Source organism: Lepidochelys kempii, chromosome 9, assembly GCF_965140265.1.
Source record: "Lepidochelys kempii isolate rLepKem1 chromosome 9, rLepKem1.hap2, whole genome shotgun sequence".
In the NCBI taxonomy this organism is placed as follows: domain Eukaryota; kingdom Metazoa; phylum Chordata; order Testudines; family Cheloniidae; genus Lepidochelys; species Lepidochelys kempii.
Genome location: NC_133264.1, coordinates 49,016,041 through 49,038,772, shown reverse-complemented (window position 1 = coordinate 49,038,772; position 22,732 = coordinate 49,016,041). Strand labels below are relative to the sequence as shown.

Here is a 22,732-nt window from a genome sequence, read left to right as displayed (position 1 = left end):
TCTCTCCCATCTCCCAAGGCACTTGTATGATACACTTGACAGAGCTCCTCCCCTTTCCAGAGGTGCCTGCTTTAACTGATCTGAAGTACATCCATTTCCCTCTCTCAAATGCCTTTAGTGAAGGCAAAATACTGAAATAAGTGGGCAAAACTGCTACAATTCTGAACAAATATTTGTAATTCCTGATAGCTGTTCAACCTCACTACTGGAGATTAGATTGGGCACCTCCAGAAGAAATACAGTACCAGAAAAAGTAATATGACAACATAACAGGAAGAAACAAATTACTTAAAATGGTTTGGGGGGAGGGATAGCTCAGTGGTTTGAGTATTCGCCTGCTAAACCCAGGGTTGTGGGTCAAATCCTTGAGGGGGCCATTTAGAGATCTGGGGCAAAAATTGGGGATTGGTCCTGCTTTGAGCAGGAGGTTGGACTAGATGACCTCCTGAGGTCCCTTCCAACCCTGATATTCTATTCTATGTTACAGGCAAGGCCCCATATATTACACCATTCAAAAACAACAAAATTCAGTTCTTGCCATGGAATTATACTCCAAAAACTGAGCTTTAAAAAAAAAGGAAATATGTTTATAGTCCTTGTGTATATGGAGATTAACTTGAACACATACAGCCTCAAACAGTAATTTTGAGAAGTATAGTGGCATCTCAATAAAGACCCCATTGAGTCCACAATTCCACAACTCTGGAATCTGGCATTTTTCCAAGATACCACAGAATTCAGAACTCTTGTCATAGAATTTGCTGTGTCCAGGTGCCTGGAGTTTTGCTTTCTGCTCCCCTGCCCAGCCAGGACCAGCCTGCCACTCCCTTTGCTTTTCAGCTTTTCTCACAAGGGGAAGTTAATTGGATTCCAGTCCATGATCCCTGCACTGTTCCATGGGACCAGGCAGCTGTGGCTCAGGAAGCCAGACCTGGAGTCTAGCTTCCACCACGTAGGATGACAAGCTGAGACACCTGAAGATCAGTGCAGAAGCAGGGGATAGGGGAACCAAGGAGATGAATTGCTGAAGCTGGCTACCCACTGGGACACACGATGTGCTGTAATACTTGAGGCCTAACAGGCCTATCCTAATTGTGGGCTGAATTATTGGAAAGTGGGTAAAAGTTTGTAAAATGTTACCATCACCTATAACAATATATGTTGATGCACAAAGGGAAGACAAAAAGCCTGGACTAGTCCATACAAAAAGGTCTACTAAAGCAACCCAAGGAATACGTTGAGATCGTGCCTAGTAAACAAAAAGCAAACGGAATTAGAAGTTAATGGACCAAAACTGATGTCAGAAACTAGGCTTCATTGGCAGACAAGTAATGAGGGAATGTACTGTCCTGCCCACCACTCCTTTTGGGGTCCTCAAAAAAGAGAAACTTTGGCCAGGGGTGGGAGGGGAAGGGTGGGGAATCAAATGGGAAAAACTCCTGGAGGAGCCCAACAGGTCTCCGCTTCACTCCAGAGATTTTCCTTCATTTGTGAGTTTCAAGGATGACTGTGACACCCAGACTTTGGCACACCAGTAGAGACCTGATACATGTGAGATTCTGCTCTGTCTTCCCCTTCCTTTTCATCTCCCACTATCTCTCTCTCTCAGCTTTTCACCTGATCTTGAGACCAACTGCACCAGCACAATGAGATGAGCTGTCCCATCGAGCTCTGGTTGGCCTGAGGAGGATTGGTGAAGGAGACTGAGATGACCAGCTAAATGATGTTCTACTGTCAGAAATGTGAGATAGGGTCCAGAGCAACAGCTATTATGGCCTGACTGCCAGCCCAGAGCATCTGTCTGTGACTTCCCAGCCACTCTGTATCCTGAGAAAGTCAACAATAATACATATTTCCCCACCTTTACTATCCTATCTCTTATCCTATTTGCATCTGTTTGCTCTGTCAAAGGCAGGAAGAGTGCCTATCATTCACAACTTAAAATTCAGCAGAACTAATCCTTTCCTTTCCCACCAAGAGAAGGATTGCTTGACAAAATAAGACTCCAACCAACATCCTCTCTGAAAATGGGGATTTGATATGTTTTTGATTACATTTGTTTTACATACCCGTTCAATTTCAATATCAAAATGCTTTATATCTTGTTTTGATTCTTCTTCTCTTGTTTATCCTACTCAATACATTCCCAAATTTTGGCACACATTTTCTAATGTGTTTGCCACAGAACTAAACAGGGTGAGGTCTCTGTACTCAGAACCCCAAACTGTCTAGTGTTGTACAGCAACATGGACACATTAACACTTCTGAGTCTCTGGGCACATTTATTCCATAGAAATTAACACAACAAAGGGAAGAAGGTTCTCCCAGGAGGACAGTTCCAGGGAGCGGATCCTGGATGCCTGAAGAGCACCGTGAAAAAACCCACCCACCAAAATAATCACTGTTAAACATAATCAGACACATTTTCCAACTATGAATCGTAGTTGTGTGGGACGTGAAGGGAGGAGGGATGGGAAGGACAGGCTATGGAAGCAGAATAAATTAATATTGATAAAGAATTTAGCAATTACTGCTATGAAAATTGGTTCCATTGAGCTGCAGAGTGCACAGGGCCACGATCATGGGAATGGCAGTAAGGGAAGATGGAAGAGGCTGAAACTAAAAAGATGAACATCTTATATTAACCAGTAATATTAAATAGCAATGGCATAATTTCCAAGGAGTCTCCAGCAACACCAGAAGCCTTCAGAAGTAAATATTACTTTAGACTGCAAACCCTTCAGGGCAGGGATTAGCTCTTATCTAGATCTGTACCATGTCCAACACAATGAAGCCCCTAACCCTGAATGGGAACCTTTGGGTACTAGTATAATATAAATACTAATTATTATTTAATAACAACACTTTAAAAGGAGTACAAGAGTTCATCTTGCATAAGTGCAAGGAGATGGACTACAGACTAACATTTCACCCAATTCTATCACTTAGGATTTTATGACAAGAAGATTCGTACGAGTTGCAATTTTAAGCATTAGGTTACATTGCAGCCCCTCTCCCTGTAGCTCCTGTTGAGGATTACCATTTGGCTGAGGTGAGCTGCATTTCAATAGGCTTGTCCCTTTGTAACATCTTCACAAAAATCTGTGGTAATAATTCTCCATCAACCAAAACTGCAAACAATGAAAAAGAGGATTCAGGAAATAATTCAAATTCAGTTAATTTGTAAAATGAACAACATATTAGCCACTGAAGCTTTCAGCTTACCATTTACAAGAGTCATTGATACCTGGGGGTTTTCAAAGGCTAGAACTGAGAAGCATTTCAATGCTTGCATTCGAACCTGTACAAAAACATAGGATTTACATTTCTTTATGTTTCACAAATATTAACCCAAAATAAGTCACACGGTGTTACACTATTTTAAGCTAACTAGGCTTTTGGAAATACTGGCTGATGATGAAATTTAGATGTGTCTAAGAGGCCGGTGGAAGTGTCTGGGGACATGGCTCAACACTTCTGTGATAAATCGGATATTATCTCTGTATGTTGTATTTTGCACATTTGTGAGATCCAGGGGGAAGTGATTACTGATGGGTGGGAACATGAGGAGCAGAGGCCATCTGCCAACACTGCGCAAACATTGGCAAGACTTATTGCCAATGGCATGGATGACAGAGTCAATGATAATGTCTGCATACTTTGAGGGGGAGCTTCAGAAGCATCCAAAGGAGTTAGGAGCATAAATCTGACTAAAAGTTAATAGGACGTGTACTCGTAAATCCCTTCTGGATTTTTGAGAGCAGTGCATAGATAAATTGAATTTATCTACACTATTAAAATCAACTAAAGCTATCTAATCTGCTGTAATTATATTAGGGCTGTCGATTAATCTCAGGTAACTCACGCGATTAACTCAAAAAAGTATTGATTAAAAAAATTAATCACAATTAATCGTACTGTTAAACAATAGAATACCAACTGAAATTTATTAAAATATTTTGGATGTTTTTCTACATTTTCAAATATATTGATTTCTATTAGAACACAGAATACAAATTGTACAGTGCTCACATTATATTTTTTATTAAAATATTTGCACTATAAAAATGATAAACAAAAGAAACAGTATTTTTCAATTCACCCCATACAAGTACTGCAGTGCAATCTCTTTATTGTGAAAGAGTAACTTACAAATGTAGATTTGTTTTTGTTATATAACTGCATTCAAAAATAAAACAATGTAAAACTTAAGAGCCTAAAGTCCACTCAGTCCTACTTCTTATTCAGCCAATCACTCAGACAAACAAGTTTGGTTATAACTTACAGGAGATAATGCTGCCCGCTTCTTGTTTACTATGTCACCTGAAAGTGAGAACAAGCACTCACATGGCACTTTTTTAGCAGCCATTACAAGGTATATACGTGCCTGATATGCTAAACATTCGTATGCCCCTTCATGCTTTGGCCACCATTGCAGAGGACATGCTTTCATGCTGATGATGCTCGTGAAAAATATAATGCGTTAATTAAATTTGTGACTGAACCGCTTGGGGGAGAACTGTACATCTCCTGTTCTGTTTTATCCACATTCTGCCATATATTTCATATTATAGCAGTCTCAGATGATGACCCAGCACATGTTCGTTTTAAGAACACATTCACTGCACATTTGACAAAACGCAAAGAAGGTACCAATATGAGATTTCTAGATATAGCTACAGCACTCGACCCAAGATTTAAGAATCTGAAGTGCCTTCCAAAATCTGATCAGCACAGGATATGGAGCATGCTTTCAGAAGTCTTAAAAGAGCAACAATCCAATGCGGAAACTACAGAACCCGAACCACCAAAAAAGAAAATCAACCTTCTGCTGGTAGCATCGGACTCAGATGATGAAAATGAACTTGTCGGTCCACTCTGCTTTGGATCATTATCGAGCAGAACCCATCATCAGCATTGATGCATGTCCTCTAAAATGGTGGTTGAAGCATGAAGGCACATATGAATCTTTAGCACATCTGGCACATAAATATCTTGCAACACTGGCTACAACAGTGCCACGCAAACGCCTGTTCTCACTTTCAGGTGACATTGTAAAAAAGAAGAGGGAAGCATTATCTCCTGCAAATTGTAACTAAACTTGTATTTCTGAGCAATGGAACATAAGAACGGTCATACTGGGTCAGACCAAAGGTTCATCCAGCCCAGTATCCTGTCTACCGACAGTGGCAAATGCCAGGTGCCCCAGAGGGAGTGAACCTAAAAGGTAATGATCTAGTGATCTCTCTCCTGCCATCCATCTCCACCTTCTGACAAACAGAGGCTAGGGACACCATTCCTTACCCATCCTGGCTAATAGCCATTAATGGACTTAACCTCCATGAATTTATCCAGTTCTCTTTTAAACGCTGTTATGGTCCTAGCCTTCACAACCTCCTCAGGTAAGGAGTTCCACAGGTTGACTGTGCGCTGAATGAAGAAGAACTTCCTTTTATTTGTTTTAAACCTGCTACCCATTAATTTCATTTGGTGGCCCCTAGTTCTTATATTATGGGACCAAGTAAATAACTTTTCCTTATTCACTTTCTCCACACCACTCATAATTTTATATATCTCTATCATATTCCCCCTTAGTCTCCTCTTTTCCAAGCTGAAGAGTCCTAGACTCTTTAATCTCTCCTCATATGGGACCCGTTCCAAACCCCTCATCATTTTAGTTACCCTTTTCTGAGCCTTTTCTAATGCCAGTATATCTTTTTTGAGATGAGGGGACCACATCTGTATGCAGTATTCAAAATGTGGGCGTACCATGGATTTATATAAGGGCAATAAGATATTCTCCGTCTTATCCTCTATCCCTTTTTTAATGATTCCGAAACATCCCATTTGCTTTTTTGACTGCCACTGCACACTGCGTGGACGTCTTCACAGAACTATCCACGATGACTCCAAGATCTTTCTCCTGACTAGTTGTAGCTAAATTAGCCCCCATCCTACTGTATGTATAGTTGGGGTTATTTTTTCCAATGTGCATTACTTTACATTTATCCACATTAAATTTAATTTGCCATTTTGTTGCCCAGTCACTTAGTTTTGTGAAATCCTTTTGAAGTTCTTCACAGTCTGCTTTGGTCTCAACCATCTTGAGCAGTTTAGTGTCATCTGCAAACTTGGCCACCTCACTGTTTACCCCTTTCTCCAGATCATTTATGAATAGGTTGAATAGGATTGGTCCTAGGACTGACCGTTGGGGAACACCAGTAGTTACCCCTCTCCATTCTGAAAATTTACCATTTATTCCTACCCTTTGTTCCCTGTCTTTTAACCAGTTTTCAGTCCATGAAAGGATCTTCCCTCTTATCCCATGACAACTTAATTTATGTAAGAGCCTTTGGTGAGGGATCTTGTCAAAGGCCTTCTGGAAATCTAAGCACACTATGTCCACTGGATCCCCCTTGTCCACATGTTTGTTGACTCTCAAAGAACTCCAATAGATTAGTAAGACATAATCTCCCTTTACAGAAACCATGTTGACTTTTCAAAAAGAAAAGGAGTACTTGTGGCACCTTAGAGACTAACCAATTTATTTGAACATAAGCTTTCGTGAGCTACAGCTCACTTCATCGGATGCATACTGTGGAAAGTTTAGAAGATCTTATTATATACACACAAAGCATGAAAAAAATACCTCCTCCCACCCCACTTTCCTGCTGGTAATAGCTTATCTAAAGTGATCACTCTCCTTACAATGTGTATGATAATCAAGGTGGGCCATTTCCAACACAAATCCAGGTTTCAGAGTAACAGCCGTGTTAGTCTGTATTTGTCCTCCTTTTCTTTTTGCGAATACAGACTAACACGGCTGTTACTCTGAAACATGTTGACTTTTGCGCAACAATTTATGTTCTTCTGTGCGTCTGACAATTTTATTCTTTCAACTAATTTGCCTGGTACTGACATTAGACTTACCAGTCTATAATTGCCAGGATCACCTCTAGAGCCCTTCTTAAATATTGGCGTTACATTAACTATCTTCCAGTCATTGGGTACAGTAGCTGATTTAAAGGACAGGTTACAAACCATAGTTAATAGTTCCGCAATTTCACATTTGAGTTATTTCAGAACTCTTGGGTAAATGCCATCTCATCTCAATGACTTGTTACTGTTAAGTTTCTCAATTAATTCCAAAACCTCCTCTAGTGTCACTTCAATCTGTGACAATTCCTCAGATTTGTCACCTACAGAAGACGGCTCAGGTTTGGGAATCTCCCTAACATCCTCAGCCGTGAAGACTGAAGCAAAGAATTCATTTAGTTTCTCTGCAATGACTTTCTCGTCTTTAAGTGCTACTTTTGTATCTCGATCGTCCAGGGGCCCCACTGGTTGTTTAGCAGACTTCCTGCTTCTGATGTACTTAAAAAACATTTTGTTATTACCTTTTGAGTTTTTGGCTAGCTGTTCTTCAAACTCCTTTTTGGCTTTTCTTATTACATTTTTACATTTAATTTGGCAGTGTTTATGCTCCTTTCTATTTACCTCACTAGGATTTGACTTCCACTTTTTAAAAGATGCCTTTTTATCTCTCACTGCTTCTTTAACATGGTTGTTAAGCTACTGTGGCTCTTTTTTAGTTCTTATACTGTGTTTTTTAATTTGGTGTATACGTTTAAGTTGAGCCTCTATTATGGTGTCTTTGAAAAGTGTCCATGCAGCTTGCAGGGATTTCACGCTAGTCACTGTACCTTTTAATTTGTTTAACTAACCTCCTCATTTTTGCATAGTTCTCCTTTCTGAAATTAAATGCCACAGTGTTGGGCTGTTGAGGTGTTCTTCCCACCACAGGAATGTTAAATGTTATTACATTATGGTCACTATTTCCAAGCGGTCCTGTTATAGTTACCTCTTGGACTAGATTCTGCGCTCCACTCAGGACTAGATCGAGAGTTGCCTCTCCCCTTGTGGGTTCCTGTACCAGCTGCTCCACGAAGCAGTCATTTAAACTATTGTAAAATTTTCATCTCTGCATTTCGTCCTGAGGTGACATGTACCCAGTCAATATGGGGATAATTGAAATCCCCCACTATTATTGAGCTTTTTATTTTGATAGCCTCTCTAATCTTCCTTAGCATTTCATTGTCACTATCACTGTCCTGGTCAGGTGGTCGATAATAGATCCCTACTGTTATATTCTTATTAGAGTATGGAATTACTATCCATAGAGATTCTATGGAACATGTGGATTCATTTAAGATTTTTATTTCATTTGATTCTACATTTTCTTTCACATATAGTGCCACTCCTCCCCCCCGGCATGACCTTTTCTGTCCTTCCGATATATTTTGTACCCTGGAATGATTGTGTCCCATTGATTGTCCTCACTCCACCAGGTTTCTGGGATGCCTATTATATCAATATCCTCCTTTAACACTAGGCACTCTAGTTCACCCATCTTATTATTTAGACTTCTAGCATTTGTGTACAAGCACTTTAAAAACTTGTCACTGTTTATTTGTCTGCCCTTTTCTGATGTGTCAGATTCTTTAGGTGAATATTTCTCGTCTGATCTGGCCCATACTTTGTCCTCTTTCATCCCCTCCTCCTGTCTAAACCCTAGAGAATCTCTACCAGTAAATTCTCCTCTAAGAGAAGTCTCTCTCCGATCTGCATGCGCCTCTGCAGCAATCGGCTTTCCCCCATCTCTTAGTTTAAAAACTGCTTTGCAACCTTTTTAATGTTAAATGCCAGCAGTCCGGATCCACTTTGGTTTAGGTGGAGCCCATCCTTCCTGTATAGGCTCCCCCTATCCCAAAGGTTTCCCCAGTTCCTAATAAATCTAACCCCCTCCTCTCTACGCCATTGTCTCATCCACGCATTGAAATGCTGCAGCTCTACCTGCCTAAGTGGCCCTGCCCATGGAACCAGTAGCATTTCTGAGAATGCCATCATAGAGATCCTGGATTTCAGTCTCTTTCCTACCAGCCTAAATTTGACCTCCAGGACGTCTCTTCTACCCTTCCCTATGTCATTGGTACCTACATGTACCATGACCACCGGCTCCTCCCCAGCCCTACACCTAAGTCTATCTAGATGCCTCGAGAGATCCACAACCTTCACACCAGGCAGGCAAGTCACCATATGGTTCCAAACTCCCTCTCGAAACTCCCTGGTTGCTTGCTCACTGCTTTATAAAGCCCTGGCCTCCTTGATAGCCCCGCCCCCTGCCTAAGGCTCAGCCAATGAACAGAGGCTTCAAGATTTAGTTGGGGACTGGTCCTGCTTTGAGCAGGAGGTTGGACTAGATGACCTCCTGAGGTCCCTTCCAACCCTGATATTCTATGATTCTATGATTTCAAACCTTGTTTAGAAGCTCACAGCTTCCAACTGCCAGCCACAGCACACGGTCCTTCAAACAAACACACACACACAAGCTCAGCACACAGCACATAACCCCCAAACACAAACACACACTACAGACAGCGACTTACCCCAAGGGTCCCGTATTTGCTCCTCCTTCACCTGGAGAACTCCCTCTCGAAAATTCCTGTTAGCGTTCCCTGTTCGCAAAGCTTATTGGCTGAATAAGAAGTAGGACTGAGTGGACTTTAGGCTTTAAAGTTTTACATTGTTTTATTTCTGAATGCAGTTAGTTCTACATTTGTAAGTTCAACTTTCGTGATAAAGTGATTGCACTACAGTACTGGTATTAGATGAACTGAAAAATACTATTTCTTTTGTTTTTTACAGTGCAAATATTTGGAATCTAAATAAATATAAAGTGAGCACTGTACACTTTGTATTCTGTATCATAAATGAAATCAATATATTTGAAAATGTAGAAAAAATTCAAAAATAGTTAAATAAATGGTATTGTATTATTAACAGCATGATTAATCGCAATTAATTTTTTTAATTGCTTGACAGCCCTAGATTATATATCATTACTGTTATCTGCACTACCACCATTGCTATTATACAATGACATTAAAAATAATATTGTGTAAGTGTATACTGGGTGGGTTTTCATGTTGCTTTTGGTATTTGCTTTTGCTACTCTACCTATAAACATACCATATGATATAAGACAGTCTTTTCAATATAGCAAAATAAAATTGATTATTGCTATTCAGTCAACCTTGGCCTCCCAACCTGGGGGAGAAGATATTGGTAGGGTGGAGAGGGGAAGATCAAGAACTCCATTTTGGCTATGGTGAATTTAAATAGGAGATCATGAGGAGTCTAAGATGTGGGTTTAGACAGAGGGAGCTGGGTCTGGAGTTGGGAGAAATTTCTGAGCCATTCATCAGATTACCTGATGCTAGAGAACAGAGAAAGAAAAGACAGAGGCTTTTGGAAGAGTTGAAGTTAGGGGTGGTGAATCAAACAGACCACTGAAAATACAATTAGAGGGGTCAGTAGAGAGCCAGGACTGGACAGAGAGTATCAAAACCAAGGAGGACAAGAAGAGCAGGGCCGGCTCTACAGTTTTTGCCATTCCAAGCAGTGAAAAAAACTGCTGTCGCCGATGGGAAAAGGAAGAAGCTGCTGCCGATTTGCCGCCTTAGTCTCTAAGGTGCCACAAGTACTCCTTTTCTTTTTCCAGAAGTTGGACACTTCCTGACTTTGGTGGATGAATCAAGTTCCTCCTTACTCATGGAGTGAATAGTGAGTAGATGCTGGCAGTGTGTTTGTCAAGAAGCGCACAGACTTGTCCTCAAAACAAGGAAGGAAAGTGCGCCATGCCAGTCAAATTATTTTTGCCCTTCTCACATAGGACAACTGACTTTCAAACCTTGTAGGAATCAGTCTGCCAGTTGTTGCATAGTGGAGCCCACAATGGCTCCTTGTGAACTCAAGGGGTTGAGTGACAATGAATGTTCATTTTCTTGTGGTTGATCCTAAGCCCAAGGAACTGAAAACATTTATACGCATTGTCCAAATTATACTTCACTCCTTGTGGAAAGAGCTCTTTTGGCTAATCACATAGATAAGCCAGCCTTGCAAAAATCACACATGAACAGGGATAGGTTTTTTTTTAAAAAAATTAAACACAGAAGAATCATTTGTATTTTCCTTATCAGGGTAAGGTAAAAATAAGTAAATAGGTTTTTGTGTCAGGGCTGCTAAATTTTCATTACAATGAAACCCTTGAGTCTTGGGGTTGCTAAAAGACCAAAGAGTAGAACCAAGTACAAGTAATGGGGACTGCAGCATAGTTAGACAGCCAAGGTGGGTGAGGTAATAGCTTTTATTGGACTAACTCCTTTGGTCCAATAAAAGATATTACATCACCCACCTTGTGTCTCTAATATCCTGGGACTGACATGGCTACAACTACACTGCATACATAGACAGTCTGAGTGAAACATGAAATTAACTGCCTTTGAGGTTGAGCCCCAAACAAATCCTGCTGACTTACACCCACCATATGGGATCTGAATTGTTGGATATAATTATTCTACCTTCTTAAATCCAGGATAGGGCAAAAATCTCTTCCCATTATATCCTTATTGCCAAGAAAAAAGGAGAGCCCCTTATCCAGAAGCTGCTGAAGAAATTATGTTTCCAAATAAAGGAGGAAGGCTCTCTGCATTTTCTCACGAGAAGGCTTCCTGAAAAGGGATGGGTAAGGAGTTTAGGGGAAGCAGCTTGGAGTAGGATATCCTTTCTGGATGACTTGTAGGACCCATCTGTTTGAAGTAATTCCCCTTAATAACACCAAGTAAAAAGGAGCTAGTCAGTTACTATAGGGGAAAAGGAAAGGGTAAAGTATCTATGAGGAACGGTTCGTGGTTCCTGACAGCCCCATGAAAATGCTTTCTGGCAAAGTGTGCCAGTGAAGATGAAGCACTCAACTCACTACAACCTTCTGCTACAATGTTTTTCCTCTGCTGGCTTGATGGAACTCTTTCTGATCAAGTCCCTAGAATTACTTATGTGTGTGTAGATGAAACAACTCTTTCAGATATCTCGTGCACGTAGAATTTGTAATATGTGAAACAACATCCATAAAGCATGGATTTTATTAACAGAAATATTCTATATCAATTGTCATTATATATCAATGGTCATTATTGACCCTAGACACAAGAAACACAAGCTATTTCTATGTTTTACGGAAAGAGGAGATTCCAAGCTGAGAAATTAATTGCCAAATCTCAGGTTACCAGCAAACTTGCTCTTTTTATCCTGGTTGAGAAGTTATTCCATATTTCTGTTAAAGTTATTTTATTAAATATAAATACACTAGTGGTTTTAAATAACTGCTTCATATTATTAGTACTAAGAAAAGTGTAATTGTACCATGTAGATCGATCTAGGTCGATTTAAAACCAGAGGCGATTTTAATGTGTTATGGACACTGAACAACTTCTGTGTGAAAGTCTCAGAACTTAAAGGGAAAGTTCTGTTGCTAAGTAACCATAATCACAGGACCATCTACAGAGTTAAATATTTGCACAAACACAATAAAAGGGACATGCTATTTATTCTGAAATAAATATTGATTAAATCACTTCTTCAGTTTTCATTAATGCTGAGCACGACAACATTTATATAAAAATAGGGCTGTCGATTAATCACAGTTAACTCACACGATTAACAAAAAAATTAATCACGATTAATTGCAGTTTTAATCGCACTGTTAAACAATAGAATACCAATTGAAATTTATTAAATATTTTGGATGTTTTTCTACATTTTCAAATATATTGATTTCAATTACAACACAGAATACAAAGTGTACAGTACTTGCTTTATATTATTTTTATTGAAAATATTTGCACTGTAAAAATGATAAAAGAAACAGTATTTTTCAATTAACCTGATACAAGTACTGCAGTGCAATCTCTTTATGGTGAAAATGTAATTTACAAATGTAGATTTTTTTTGGTTACATAACTGCATTCAAAAATAAAACAATGTAAAACTTTAGAGCCTAAAGTCCAGTCAGTCCTACTTCTTGTTCAACCAATCGCTAAGACAAACAAGTTTGTTTACATTTACAGGAGATAATGCTGAAAGTAAGAACAGACGTTCGCATGGCACTTTTGTAGCTGGCACTGCAAGGCATTTATGAGCCGGATATACTAAACATTCGTATGTACTCAACCCAAGATTTAAGAATCTAAAGTGCCTTCCAAAATCTGATCAGCACAGGGTGTGGAGCATGCTTTCACAAGTCTTAAAAGAGCAACACTCTGATGCAGAAACTACAGAAAACGAACCATCAAAAAAGATAATCAACCTTCTGCTGGTAGCATCTGACTCAGATGATGAAAATGAACATGCGTTGGCCTGTACTACTTTGGATTGTTATCGAGCAGAACCCATCATCAGCATGGATGCATGGCCTCTGGAATGGTGTTTGAAGCATGAAGGGACATATGAATCTTTAGCGCATCTGGCATGTAAATATCTTGCAACGCCGGCTACAACAGTGCCATGTGAATGCTTGTTCTCACTTTCAGGTGACTCTGTAAACAAGAAGCGGGCAGCATTATCTCCTGCAAATGTAAACAAACTTGTTTGCCTGAGCAATTGGCTGAACAAGGAGGAGGACTGAGTAGACTTGTAGGGTCTGAAGTTTTACACTGTTTTATTTTTGAATGCAGGTTTTTTTGTACATAATTCTACATTTGTAAGTTCAACTTTCATGATAAAGTGATTGCACTACAGTATTGTATTAGGTGAACTGAAAAATACTATTTCTTTTGTTTTTTTACAGTGCAAGTATTTGAAATCAAAATAAATATAAAGTGAACACTGTACACTTTACATTCCGTGTTGTAACTGAAATCAATATATTTGAAAATGTGGAAAACACCCAAAAATATTTATATAAATAGTATTCTATTATTGTTTAACAGCCTGATCACACAATTAATCTTTTTAATCATGCGATTAAAGGCGACTAATTTTTTTAATCGCTTGACAGCCCTAATGAAAAACCAAGATGAAATATTTAATTTATAAAATGGAGAGTCAATGTGAAGTGAACACCCAAAAACTAAACCCAGGCAAAATGTATAATAATTAACTGAACCACCATGAAAACTTTATTGCAAGAAAATAAAAATGATCCAGGTATTGAGTGAACTAAGAAAGAACAAAAGGATAAACTTCGTATCAGTACCTGGTTAAAGATAAGGAAAATACTAACCTATATTAAAAGGACGTTAAAAATAGAACAAAACACTCAATTTAGGGAATGCTAAAATCAGGGTTGCACAAGGAAACTTAATTTTGCCTATTGTGGGTATATATCATCATAGAGTCTCATTACATGATCATATGTTATTTTTCCACAGGACCCCTTCCTCATTCAGTGCACAGCATGGATGATGAAACGAAGCAACAGTTCAGTATTTTTTTATTCCTCAATATTCAGAATAGGGCCTCCATACCTCATTTACTGCACACCGAGTACATAATTATAAATATCTTCATGGGCTTTCCTATGGCACTCATGATTATAGCATTTGCACCTCAAACATTAATTTATCTTTATAATAACCCTGTGAATTAGATAAACTTTAGCCACATTGTACAGATGGGAACTGAACAGGAGTAATTAGAGCCAAAATTTGCAGAAGAATCAACTAATTGTAATGTTTCAGTGTTTGGAGGCCCAACTAGAGACTCATAGTGAGTCTTAAAGTCTCATATTTCAAGTATGCTGAGCACTCACAGCTCCCATTAACTTCAAATGGAGTAGTGAGTGCTTGGCTCTTCTGAAAACCAAGCCCTAAGGCCAGAATTTTCAGAATGGCTCAACACCCATGGTTTGGGTCAGATTTTCCAAAAAGCTCAGCAGTCAGTGTGCAAGGAGTCCTAGTATGTGATGATGTAATTAAAACAGTTGAAGGCAAAAACCCATTAACTCAGATAAATGCTGCAGACTTGATACTATTTCTGGGAGTTTTGGAAATATACTCTGAAGTTGTCCAGACATGATGAAACAATAAAAAAATGTCCCTGTACAATTATAAAAACTCCCTCACTCTCTCTATATAAAAATGTAGCTAAATATATATTTTTTTAAAAGAAAACATATGCCTACTCTGAGCTAAGTGATAAAGCACAGACATGTGGATGTTCAGAGAACTTTCTACAGTTTTGACTGGACTTTCTCTGCCGTGGCCTGATTGGCTGTTTGCGAGGGAGGGAGAAAGAAGGTTGGAGCACTCTCTTCCTCTCAATTTCACTCCACACCTGCCTCTCTTATACTCTTCTCCCCAGCCTTATTCCCCCTTGCCCTCAACCCTTCACTTCTTTTTAGCTGATTCCACTCCTAAGTAAACCCACCAAAAACCATGGAACTAACATGACATTTGCTCACTCTGTTTGTATGTTCTACTTCATCACCCATCCTGTGTCTGTCAGGTCTATTTAGATTGTCAGCTCTTTGGAAAAGGGCTCAATTATACAGCACCAGTACAACGGGGCCCACTCTTTGCTGGCCCTTAGACACTACCATAATAAACATGATTAACAAAATAAAAATAAAAACAAACTGCTAAGTCTGATCTGAACATCTGGTTTATTGGGGCTAAGAAATCTGTGGGTGAATATTAATAGTTCCTGAAAAAGCTACTTATTTATTTTTTTTTAAAGGACCTATAATACTCTTCAAAATTTGGAAGAAAGCAATTAAACATCAATTGGTAACAAAACACAGAGTCCTGTTTATTGTCTAGATGTACTCCCCGCCCTAGCAGAGAGGCATCTATCATTATGACGACCGTTGGGGAGGGACACACAAATGGAACTCCTGTGCACAGCTAAGGTAATCTTTCCACCAGTTGAGGTATTGTTGTACGGAGGTAAGAATGGAAAGCAGCATATTTAAACTGTGTCTGCTTGGTGACTAAACCGTTCTGAGCCACTCCTGAAGGCAGCACATTCGAAACCTGGCATATTCTGTAACAAAAGTGGTGGCTGCCATGTGCCCCAGCAACTAAAGACAGTTCTTGACCATAGTTTGGGGGTGGAGCTGAATTGTGCTGGTTATGTTGGAAAGGGCCACTAACCTTTGCAGAAGGTAGGCTCTTGCTATTCCTGAATCAAGGTTTGCCCCCATGAATTCTAAGCCTTAGACAGAGGACAAAGTGGATTTTTGAATGTCCAATTGCAGGTCCAATTCAAGGAAGGGACCTATGGCGGTGGAGGTTGCTCAAGATGTCAGTTCCAGGAAGTGGCCCTTCAGCAGACAATCAAACATGTAAGGGAATACTAAGATACCTTTCCTGTGGAGCAGACTAAAGGGGAGCACTCAGTATTGAAAGTGATCGTGGCAGACAATGGAACATAGGAATCATTTGTGGTATGGGTAGACAGCAATATGGAAACACGCATCTTGAAGGCTGAGGACTGATAACCAATCCCCTTGCTCTATTAACAGAGTTATTTCTCCAAGTGTCACCATTTTCAATTTCAGCGTCTTCACATAGGTACTGAGTATGGTCTCTAACTGCCACTCTTTTTTGGTACCAGAAGGTACCTTGAATAAAATCCCTTCCCTTTGTGCTGCATGAGGACTGGTTCTATGGCTCCCAAATGTAAGAGAGTGTCTATTTCTTGACAAAGCAAGCTCTCATGAGGAGGACCCTGAAGAGGGATGGGGAAGGGGGGGTTTGTTGGTGGAAGTGTAGTAAAACAGATGGTGTATCCTTTGGAGATGACATCCAAAACCTACTTCTCCATAGTGATCAAATCCCAGGAGCACCTGAAGTGGTGAAGGAAATAAGGGTGGTAAATCGGTGCAGCTGAAGAGGACGAGGATGGCAATTCGAGCCCATGACCAACCCGTCAAAATTGCTGCTTGGATGTGGACAGCTTCTTTCTATAGAACCTCTGTCTCTTTTGGTGAGTTTCATACTATTTCTGAGAAGTAAGGAATTGAGAAGGGTGGGATCTCTGGGCTGTCTGGGCCTTGCTGAGCTTCCTCTTGTAGGTGGGTGTGTAAATGCCAACAGAATGTAAGTAGCTCTAGAGTCCTTTAATGTTCGCACATACTCATCCATGCTATCTGTGAATTTCAACCCATCAAAAGGAAGGTCCTCTACTGGATTGTGGATTACTTTTGGGAATCCAGAAAGCTGCAGCCAGGAAGCTCTTCTCATCTCTACCTCTGTAGCGATTGAAAGCGAGACAGTATCAGCAGCATCAAGGGAGGCTTGCAGGGCTGTCTAGGCAAGTACTTGGCCCTCTGCAATAATTGCCTGGAACTGCTCCCTGTGCTCTGTCAGTAGGTGGTCCATGAAAGAGTTCCGTTTGATGTAACTGAAGTGGTTGTACTTTGCCATTAACACCTAATAATTGCTGATTCTAAATTGTAAGGAGGCCAAGGAATAGAGACTTCCCCCCCAGTAACTCTAGACACTTAGGGTCTTTTTCATGAGGCGTGGTTTTAGTGTGGTGCTGCCTTCCATGTTCATTAACTGCATCAACTACCAAGGAGTTAGGTGAGGGACAGCAAAATAAAAACTCTGAGTCCTTTGCTGGGACGTACTCTAATGCATCTAGGGGGAATAGAAGTTGGACTGTACTAGATGATCTTCACTGGGTCCAGAAGAGCATTAACAGGCAAAGCTATGTGAGCCAATGAGGGTGAATGGAGGATATAGAGCAGTTTATGGATGAGGCTCTTTCACCTCCTTGAGAGGAACCTGCAAAGAGACTGCAACTCTCTTGATCAGATGCTGGAAATGTTTAAAATCAGCCAGGAATGAAGGAGGAGGAGGCATGATTGTTTCATCAGGAGAGGAAGAGGAGATGTTGGCCATAGGAGAAACCTCTTCAACAGCTCTAGCTTCCTGCTCCTGGAAAGATTCCTCTTGAGGGTCAGGTCTCCTGCAGGGATCAGGTGATGCAGTCTGCCCCTCTCTATGGTACTGGATGATCTGGAAAATTGTTGGCAATAAGCCACCCAAAGGTCGCAATATGGCCAAGGAGGTGGTGCATAAGGCATAGGAGGAGGCACCCCAAGGGTGCTCACACCAGCAAGGTATTGGTGGTAATTGTGGGCCACGAGTAGTTACAGCTGCAGCGAAGACTTCTGGAAAGGGGCTGCTATAGGAGTGAGGGGTAGAACCTTGGATTGACACTTGAGACACCGAGGAAAGGTCTTCATCAGAATCCTCTTCCCAAGCTCACTCTCGAATGGTGGAGTGCCTGGAGAGATCGGAGCTGAAAAGGTCAGTATTGGGGGAAGTTCAGGCGATCTCCCCCAAGTTCAGGCGATCTCTCAGATGTTCTCACTCTGAACAGCACATCAGAGCCAAGCAGCAGAGAATGGGTATCTCAGAGGAAACAGAACTCATGCGGTACCAAGAGTGTTATGGATACCGAACCTGTAGACTGCGCCGAGGTGATCATAGCTAAGGGTGGTGACAGTACTGTAGGTCTTGGACACTCAGTGCAAAGCATGGTCACTGATGTTACTGAAGGTCTTGAGCGCTCAAAACCAAGTGCGGTCGGAACCTGAGTGGGCTTCTTCGGTACCCAGGAAGTATAGGAAGGAGGAAGAGGCTTTCTGGCTGCCTCGGTCTGTTAACAGTACTGATGGCCTCTCCAGGCCCGAAGCCTTACCAACTTTCAATCTAGCTGTGCCCTGAGCACTTGAGGAGCTAGCAGCCTCATGGGTACCTGATTGGTGAGCCAGGGGGTGCCAGGGTAGCTGACAGTACCAATGATCTCATCTTTTTAGAGGTAGTTTCTTTAACTGTTGAGCCAGGGGCATGTTCCCATGAGGGCTTATGGGAGGAGTCCTGTGTCTTCCTCTTAGATGACCTGGAGGTGTAGCAAGCCAGGCGTAGAGAGCTCTCCATCATGAGGAGACGAAGCTTTATCTGTTTTTTCTGGCTCTTGATTTCAGTGCCAGAGAAAAAGTTGCACTTCTGGGCAACATGCGATTCCCCAAGGCAACGGATGCAGCAGGAGTGCCCGTAGCTGATCGGGATCACCTCCCAACATGACAGACAACAGTTGAAGCTGCGACAACCGGGCATAACCTCCCAGTAAAAGAAAAATTACCAACCAGCTAATATCTACCTAAATATAAAGAAAATATTTTTTAAAGAAAAGATAAGCTATATTACTACTAACTACAGAAACTAACACTAATACTATTAGTGACTATTAATGAAAGAAGCAGAAAGCTGAGGAAATCTCAATGGGACAACTGCCAGAGCTCCATCTCAGGCTGAGGCAATTGAGAAGCAACTGAGGGTGGTTCACGGTTGTACAGTGTTATATAACAATGGCACGGGGCACTGACTGACATGCATGCAGGGGCTGAACGGACACTGCTATGAGAAATCTCTCATCAAAGGCGCAGGGGGTGCTAGTACACCTAGAATGAAGCAACAATGGGGATACCACTCAAAGAACTCCCTATTTTTGGAAAAACATGTCTGTATAAATCAGAGGTCCCCAAAGTGTGGGGCGGGAAGGGAGTGCCACCCAGCCCCACCCCAGCTCTGCTCCAGTCCCGCCCACAGCCGCATCCCTGGCTTCCAGTCCCGCCCCAGCTACGTCCCCGCGCCTGGCCCTGGCCCCATCCCCAGCTGTGGCTCTGTTCCTGGCCCAGGGCCAAGGCTGGGGGCAAAGCCTGGAGCAGAGCCACACCAGGCTGCGGGCCTGGCTGTCAGCCCCCACCCCTAAACCAGCTGTGGCTCCGCTCCTGCCCCCAGCCTCAGCCCCCTTACGTCTCTCCACATCCGTCCCCTACACCGAGCTGTGGCCCCACTCCCGGCCCCAGCTCTGGGCACAAACAGGGGAAAAGGGGAGGGGGGGCAAGACCCTTAAAAGTTTGGGGACCGCTGGTGTAAATGCACCCACATAACATGATGATGATGATTTGTAGAGTATTGCAGTAATTTCTGGAGCCCACCGCCCCAACTATACTAGGCACTGTAGCAACAGTGAGGAAGACTGTCACCTTGTACGCTGAAATACTTACTGCTACATAGGATATGGGGAAAATATTGGCAAATCAATTAACTAGTTAAGGATAATCTCACCACCACCTTCGAAAGGATTTAGGCTAATCACAGATTCCGTGTGAGCCCCTAGAGTGGATACAGGCAGATTGGCTGTTTGTACTGGAACCAGAAACAAATAAAAAACTCACTATGAGTTTTTTTGTACTTACTGTTGGGGACCTAAGACCCAGATACCTCTAATTCTGAGAGGTCTAACAGCTGGCTGTTGGAAGTAGAGAAAAGAAGTGGTCAGTTTTCTACATGTTGTTTTTCCCCTTCCTCTCATTAATTTTGCTGATGAAGAAGAAGCCTGGATGGCAGTACTAAAATAAAATGCCTACCACATTCTCCCAAGAAAGTTACCACTTTGATAACTCAGGTCTGAGATTTCCCACTTACAGTGAAATCCTGAGAAATTCCACTAAGTGCGCCCACAAGACCCACAGTGAAATAGCCACTCACTCATGGTCACTTCACAGGCACTAAAGGCCACCCTTCCCTGATACTAGCTCCAGCCCGTAATCATCAAGGGACTTGAAATTGTTCTGAGGAAGGGAGAATGAAAATCTTATTCTTCTTCCACAGTGCAAATCATATTCTGCTGAATTGTTTGCAATGCCAGTCAGGTCTCAATGCCTAAAGTAAGCATCTTGGAGCAACAAAATTATCCTTGACCACAGCAGCTTCCACTACTACAGACGATCTATAAGGCAGGCTGGGAGGAATAGTGAGCAGCAGAACTTAGTTGCATTAAACACATCGGCCCACCATACAGGAAGTAACCAGGACAAAATAAGATGTTTCCATAGCTATTTCACCACCCATTCCAGGTCAGGGTGGAGGGAACAGCTCCCAAATCTAAAAGGGCCTAAAAAGCCCTGGAGTCACTTGTCATTTCTAGAGTAAAGAGGACAACCACAGACATCCTCTTCACAAAAGGATGCCTTATTCTTCAGAGGAGGGTATTTCTCTAAACCTTCCTTTGATGAGTTGAGTAGAAACTATGGAAATCTTCCTTTATGTCTGTCAGTCAAGAAGAGAATCTGGCAAGTCATCCTCACAGTTCTCTTAAAAATGCAGCCCAAATCATACCTTTGGGAAAGGATGCGAGAGGAATGCCTTGACACACAAGGAGCCTGCCTTGACTGAGACTGAGTTGGGAGAACTAGCACAAAGAATGCCGACTTCATTGGTGCATTCACCAGCATCAAATGCATCATGACCACCACTGTTTAAGGCACAAACATCAATGGTATTGACACATTCATGGCACCCAGAGCTGCAAGCAGGTTCAGCACCTGGAAATCAACACGGCTCTTGGAAACAGTGCCTGATGGCCAGTGCCAGGTTTACAATGGCGCCAGTGGCTCCATGGAACTGGGCCCATGCTCAGAAGGGGTCCCGGCCTACTCCACTTGCTCTGCACCCCGAGACCCCGCTCCTCCCCACACCCACCACTTGCTCCTCTCGGCCTGCCTGCCAGCCGGTCAAGGCCCCCTCTACGCCCCCTGGCCCCACCCCCCTGCTCCTCTCTGCCCCCTGGCAGGACCCCAGTGCACCTCTGGCTCCAGGCCTGTGTGGCCCTGCCTGTCTCCTCAGAGCTGAGCCGCTTGGGACTGGTGCAGAAGCCTGGCCAGTCTGAGCCTCGGGGGACGAACAGTGTGGGGGGTTGGCTGAGCCCCTCAAGGCAAGTGCGTCTTGAGGGAGCCCAGTCGGGGCAGGCCTTGGTCTGGCTTCTCACACCACTCCTGAGGGGACGGAGCAATTCCTGGCTCCGGGACCAGCCCTGGCTGCGCTGCCGGCTCAGCTCAGCAGACACAGTCAGCTCCCTGCAGGGCCGGTGAGTGCAGCCAGGAGGCAGGGCATGGGGGAGTGGGTCTCTGGGGAATCGGGGCCGGGGGGGGGGGGGGGGGGTTCAGGGCTGTGAGGGGGCAAGGAAGATGTGTGTGTTGGGGCAATAGGGAGTGGGGGTTCTGTGGGGGGTGCTGGGCAGTGGAGTGCTGGGCAGGGGTGGTGTTGTGCAGGGCATTGTGCATTTTGGGGGGGGTGCTGGGCATAGTGGTTCTTGGGGGGCTCTGGTCATAGGGAGTTGGGGGGGTGTTAGATGGAAGGCTGTGTGGCATGGCATACGCCTGCCCCCGAGGGGAAGGGGCATGCTGGCATCACAGGGCCACTGTGCGTCTGGCAACTGGCAGTTTGTAAATAGTGCCCTCGCACTGGGCTGGGCAGAGCGGGGCCGTCCCTGCCACGCCATGCCCCTGCCTGGCCCCTCGGTCTGGGGACTGACATCCCTGTACCATGCTCCATTGCCTCAATGGGGGCCCACAAATATGTTTGGTGCCAGGCTCACAAAAGGTTAATCCAGCCCTGCTGATGGCTATATGATCATAGCTAGTGCGCCTATCAGTTAATCAAAGCAACAGGATCCCAGGAGACTGGCCCGTAGGGTACTGAATGGAGGCCCTTGCAAGTCTTGAAGAGCATTCAAAACGTACAAGGGGTATGAAATGTCCCACCACAAATAAAGCTCTAAACTTGAACTTCCAGAGAAGTCACATGGCCTTGACTTGTCATGAACTGTTGCAAAAAAAAAAAAAAAAGCGCAAACATAATTCTGGAATGTTTTAGCAGGAGTGCTGTAAGCAAGACACAAGTAATTCTTCTGCTCTACTCCGTGCTAATAAGGCCTCAGCTGGAGTATTGTGTCTAGTTCTGGGTACCACATTTCAGGAAAGATGTGGAGAAACTGGAGAAAATCCAAAGGAGAGTAACAAAAATCATTAAAGATC

The 22,732-nt window shown here is 42.6% G+C and overlaps 1 protein-coding gene across 14 annotated transcripts in view; it reads right to left on the bottom strand.

Moving 5' to 3' along the window:
* ARMC8 (armadillo repeat containing 8) overlaps positions 1-22,732 on the bottom strand; it is a 181,839-nt gene that overhangs the window by 60,408 nt on the left and 98,699 nt on the right. For all 14 annotated transcript variants that reach the window (XM_073360247.1, XM_073360250.1, XM_073360258.1 and 11 more), the window contains 2 exons: positions 3,226-3,301; positions 3,041-3,131 (listed from right to left, as the gene is read on the bottom strand). In XM_073360247.1, the coding sequence (XP_073216348.1) occupies positions 3,041-3,131; positions 3,226-3,301 (167 nt within the window). The remainder of the gene's footprint in view (positions 1-3,040; positions 3,132-3,225; positions 3,302-22,732) is intronic.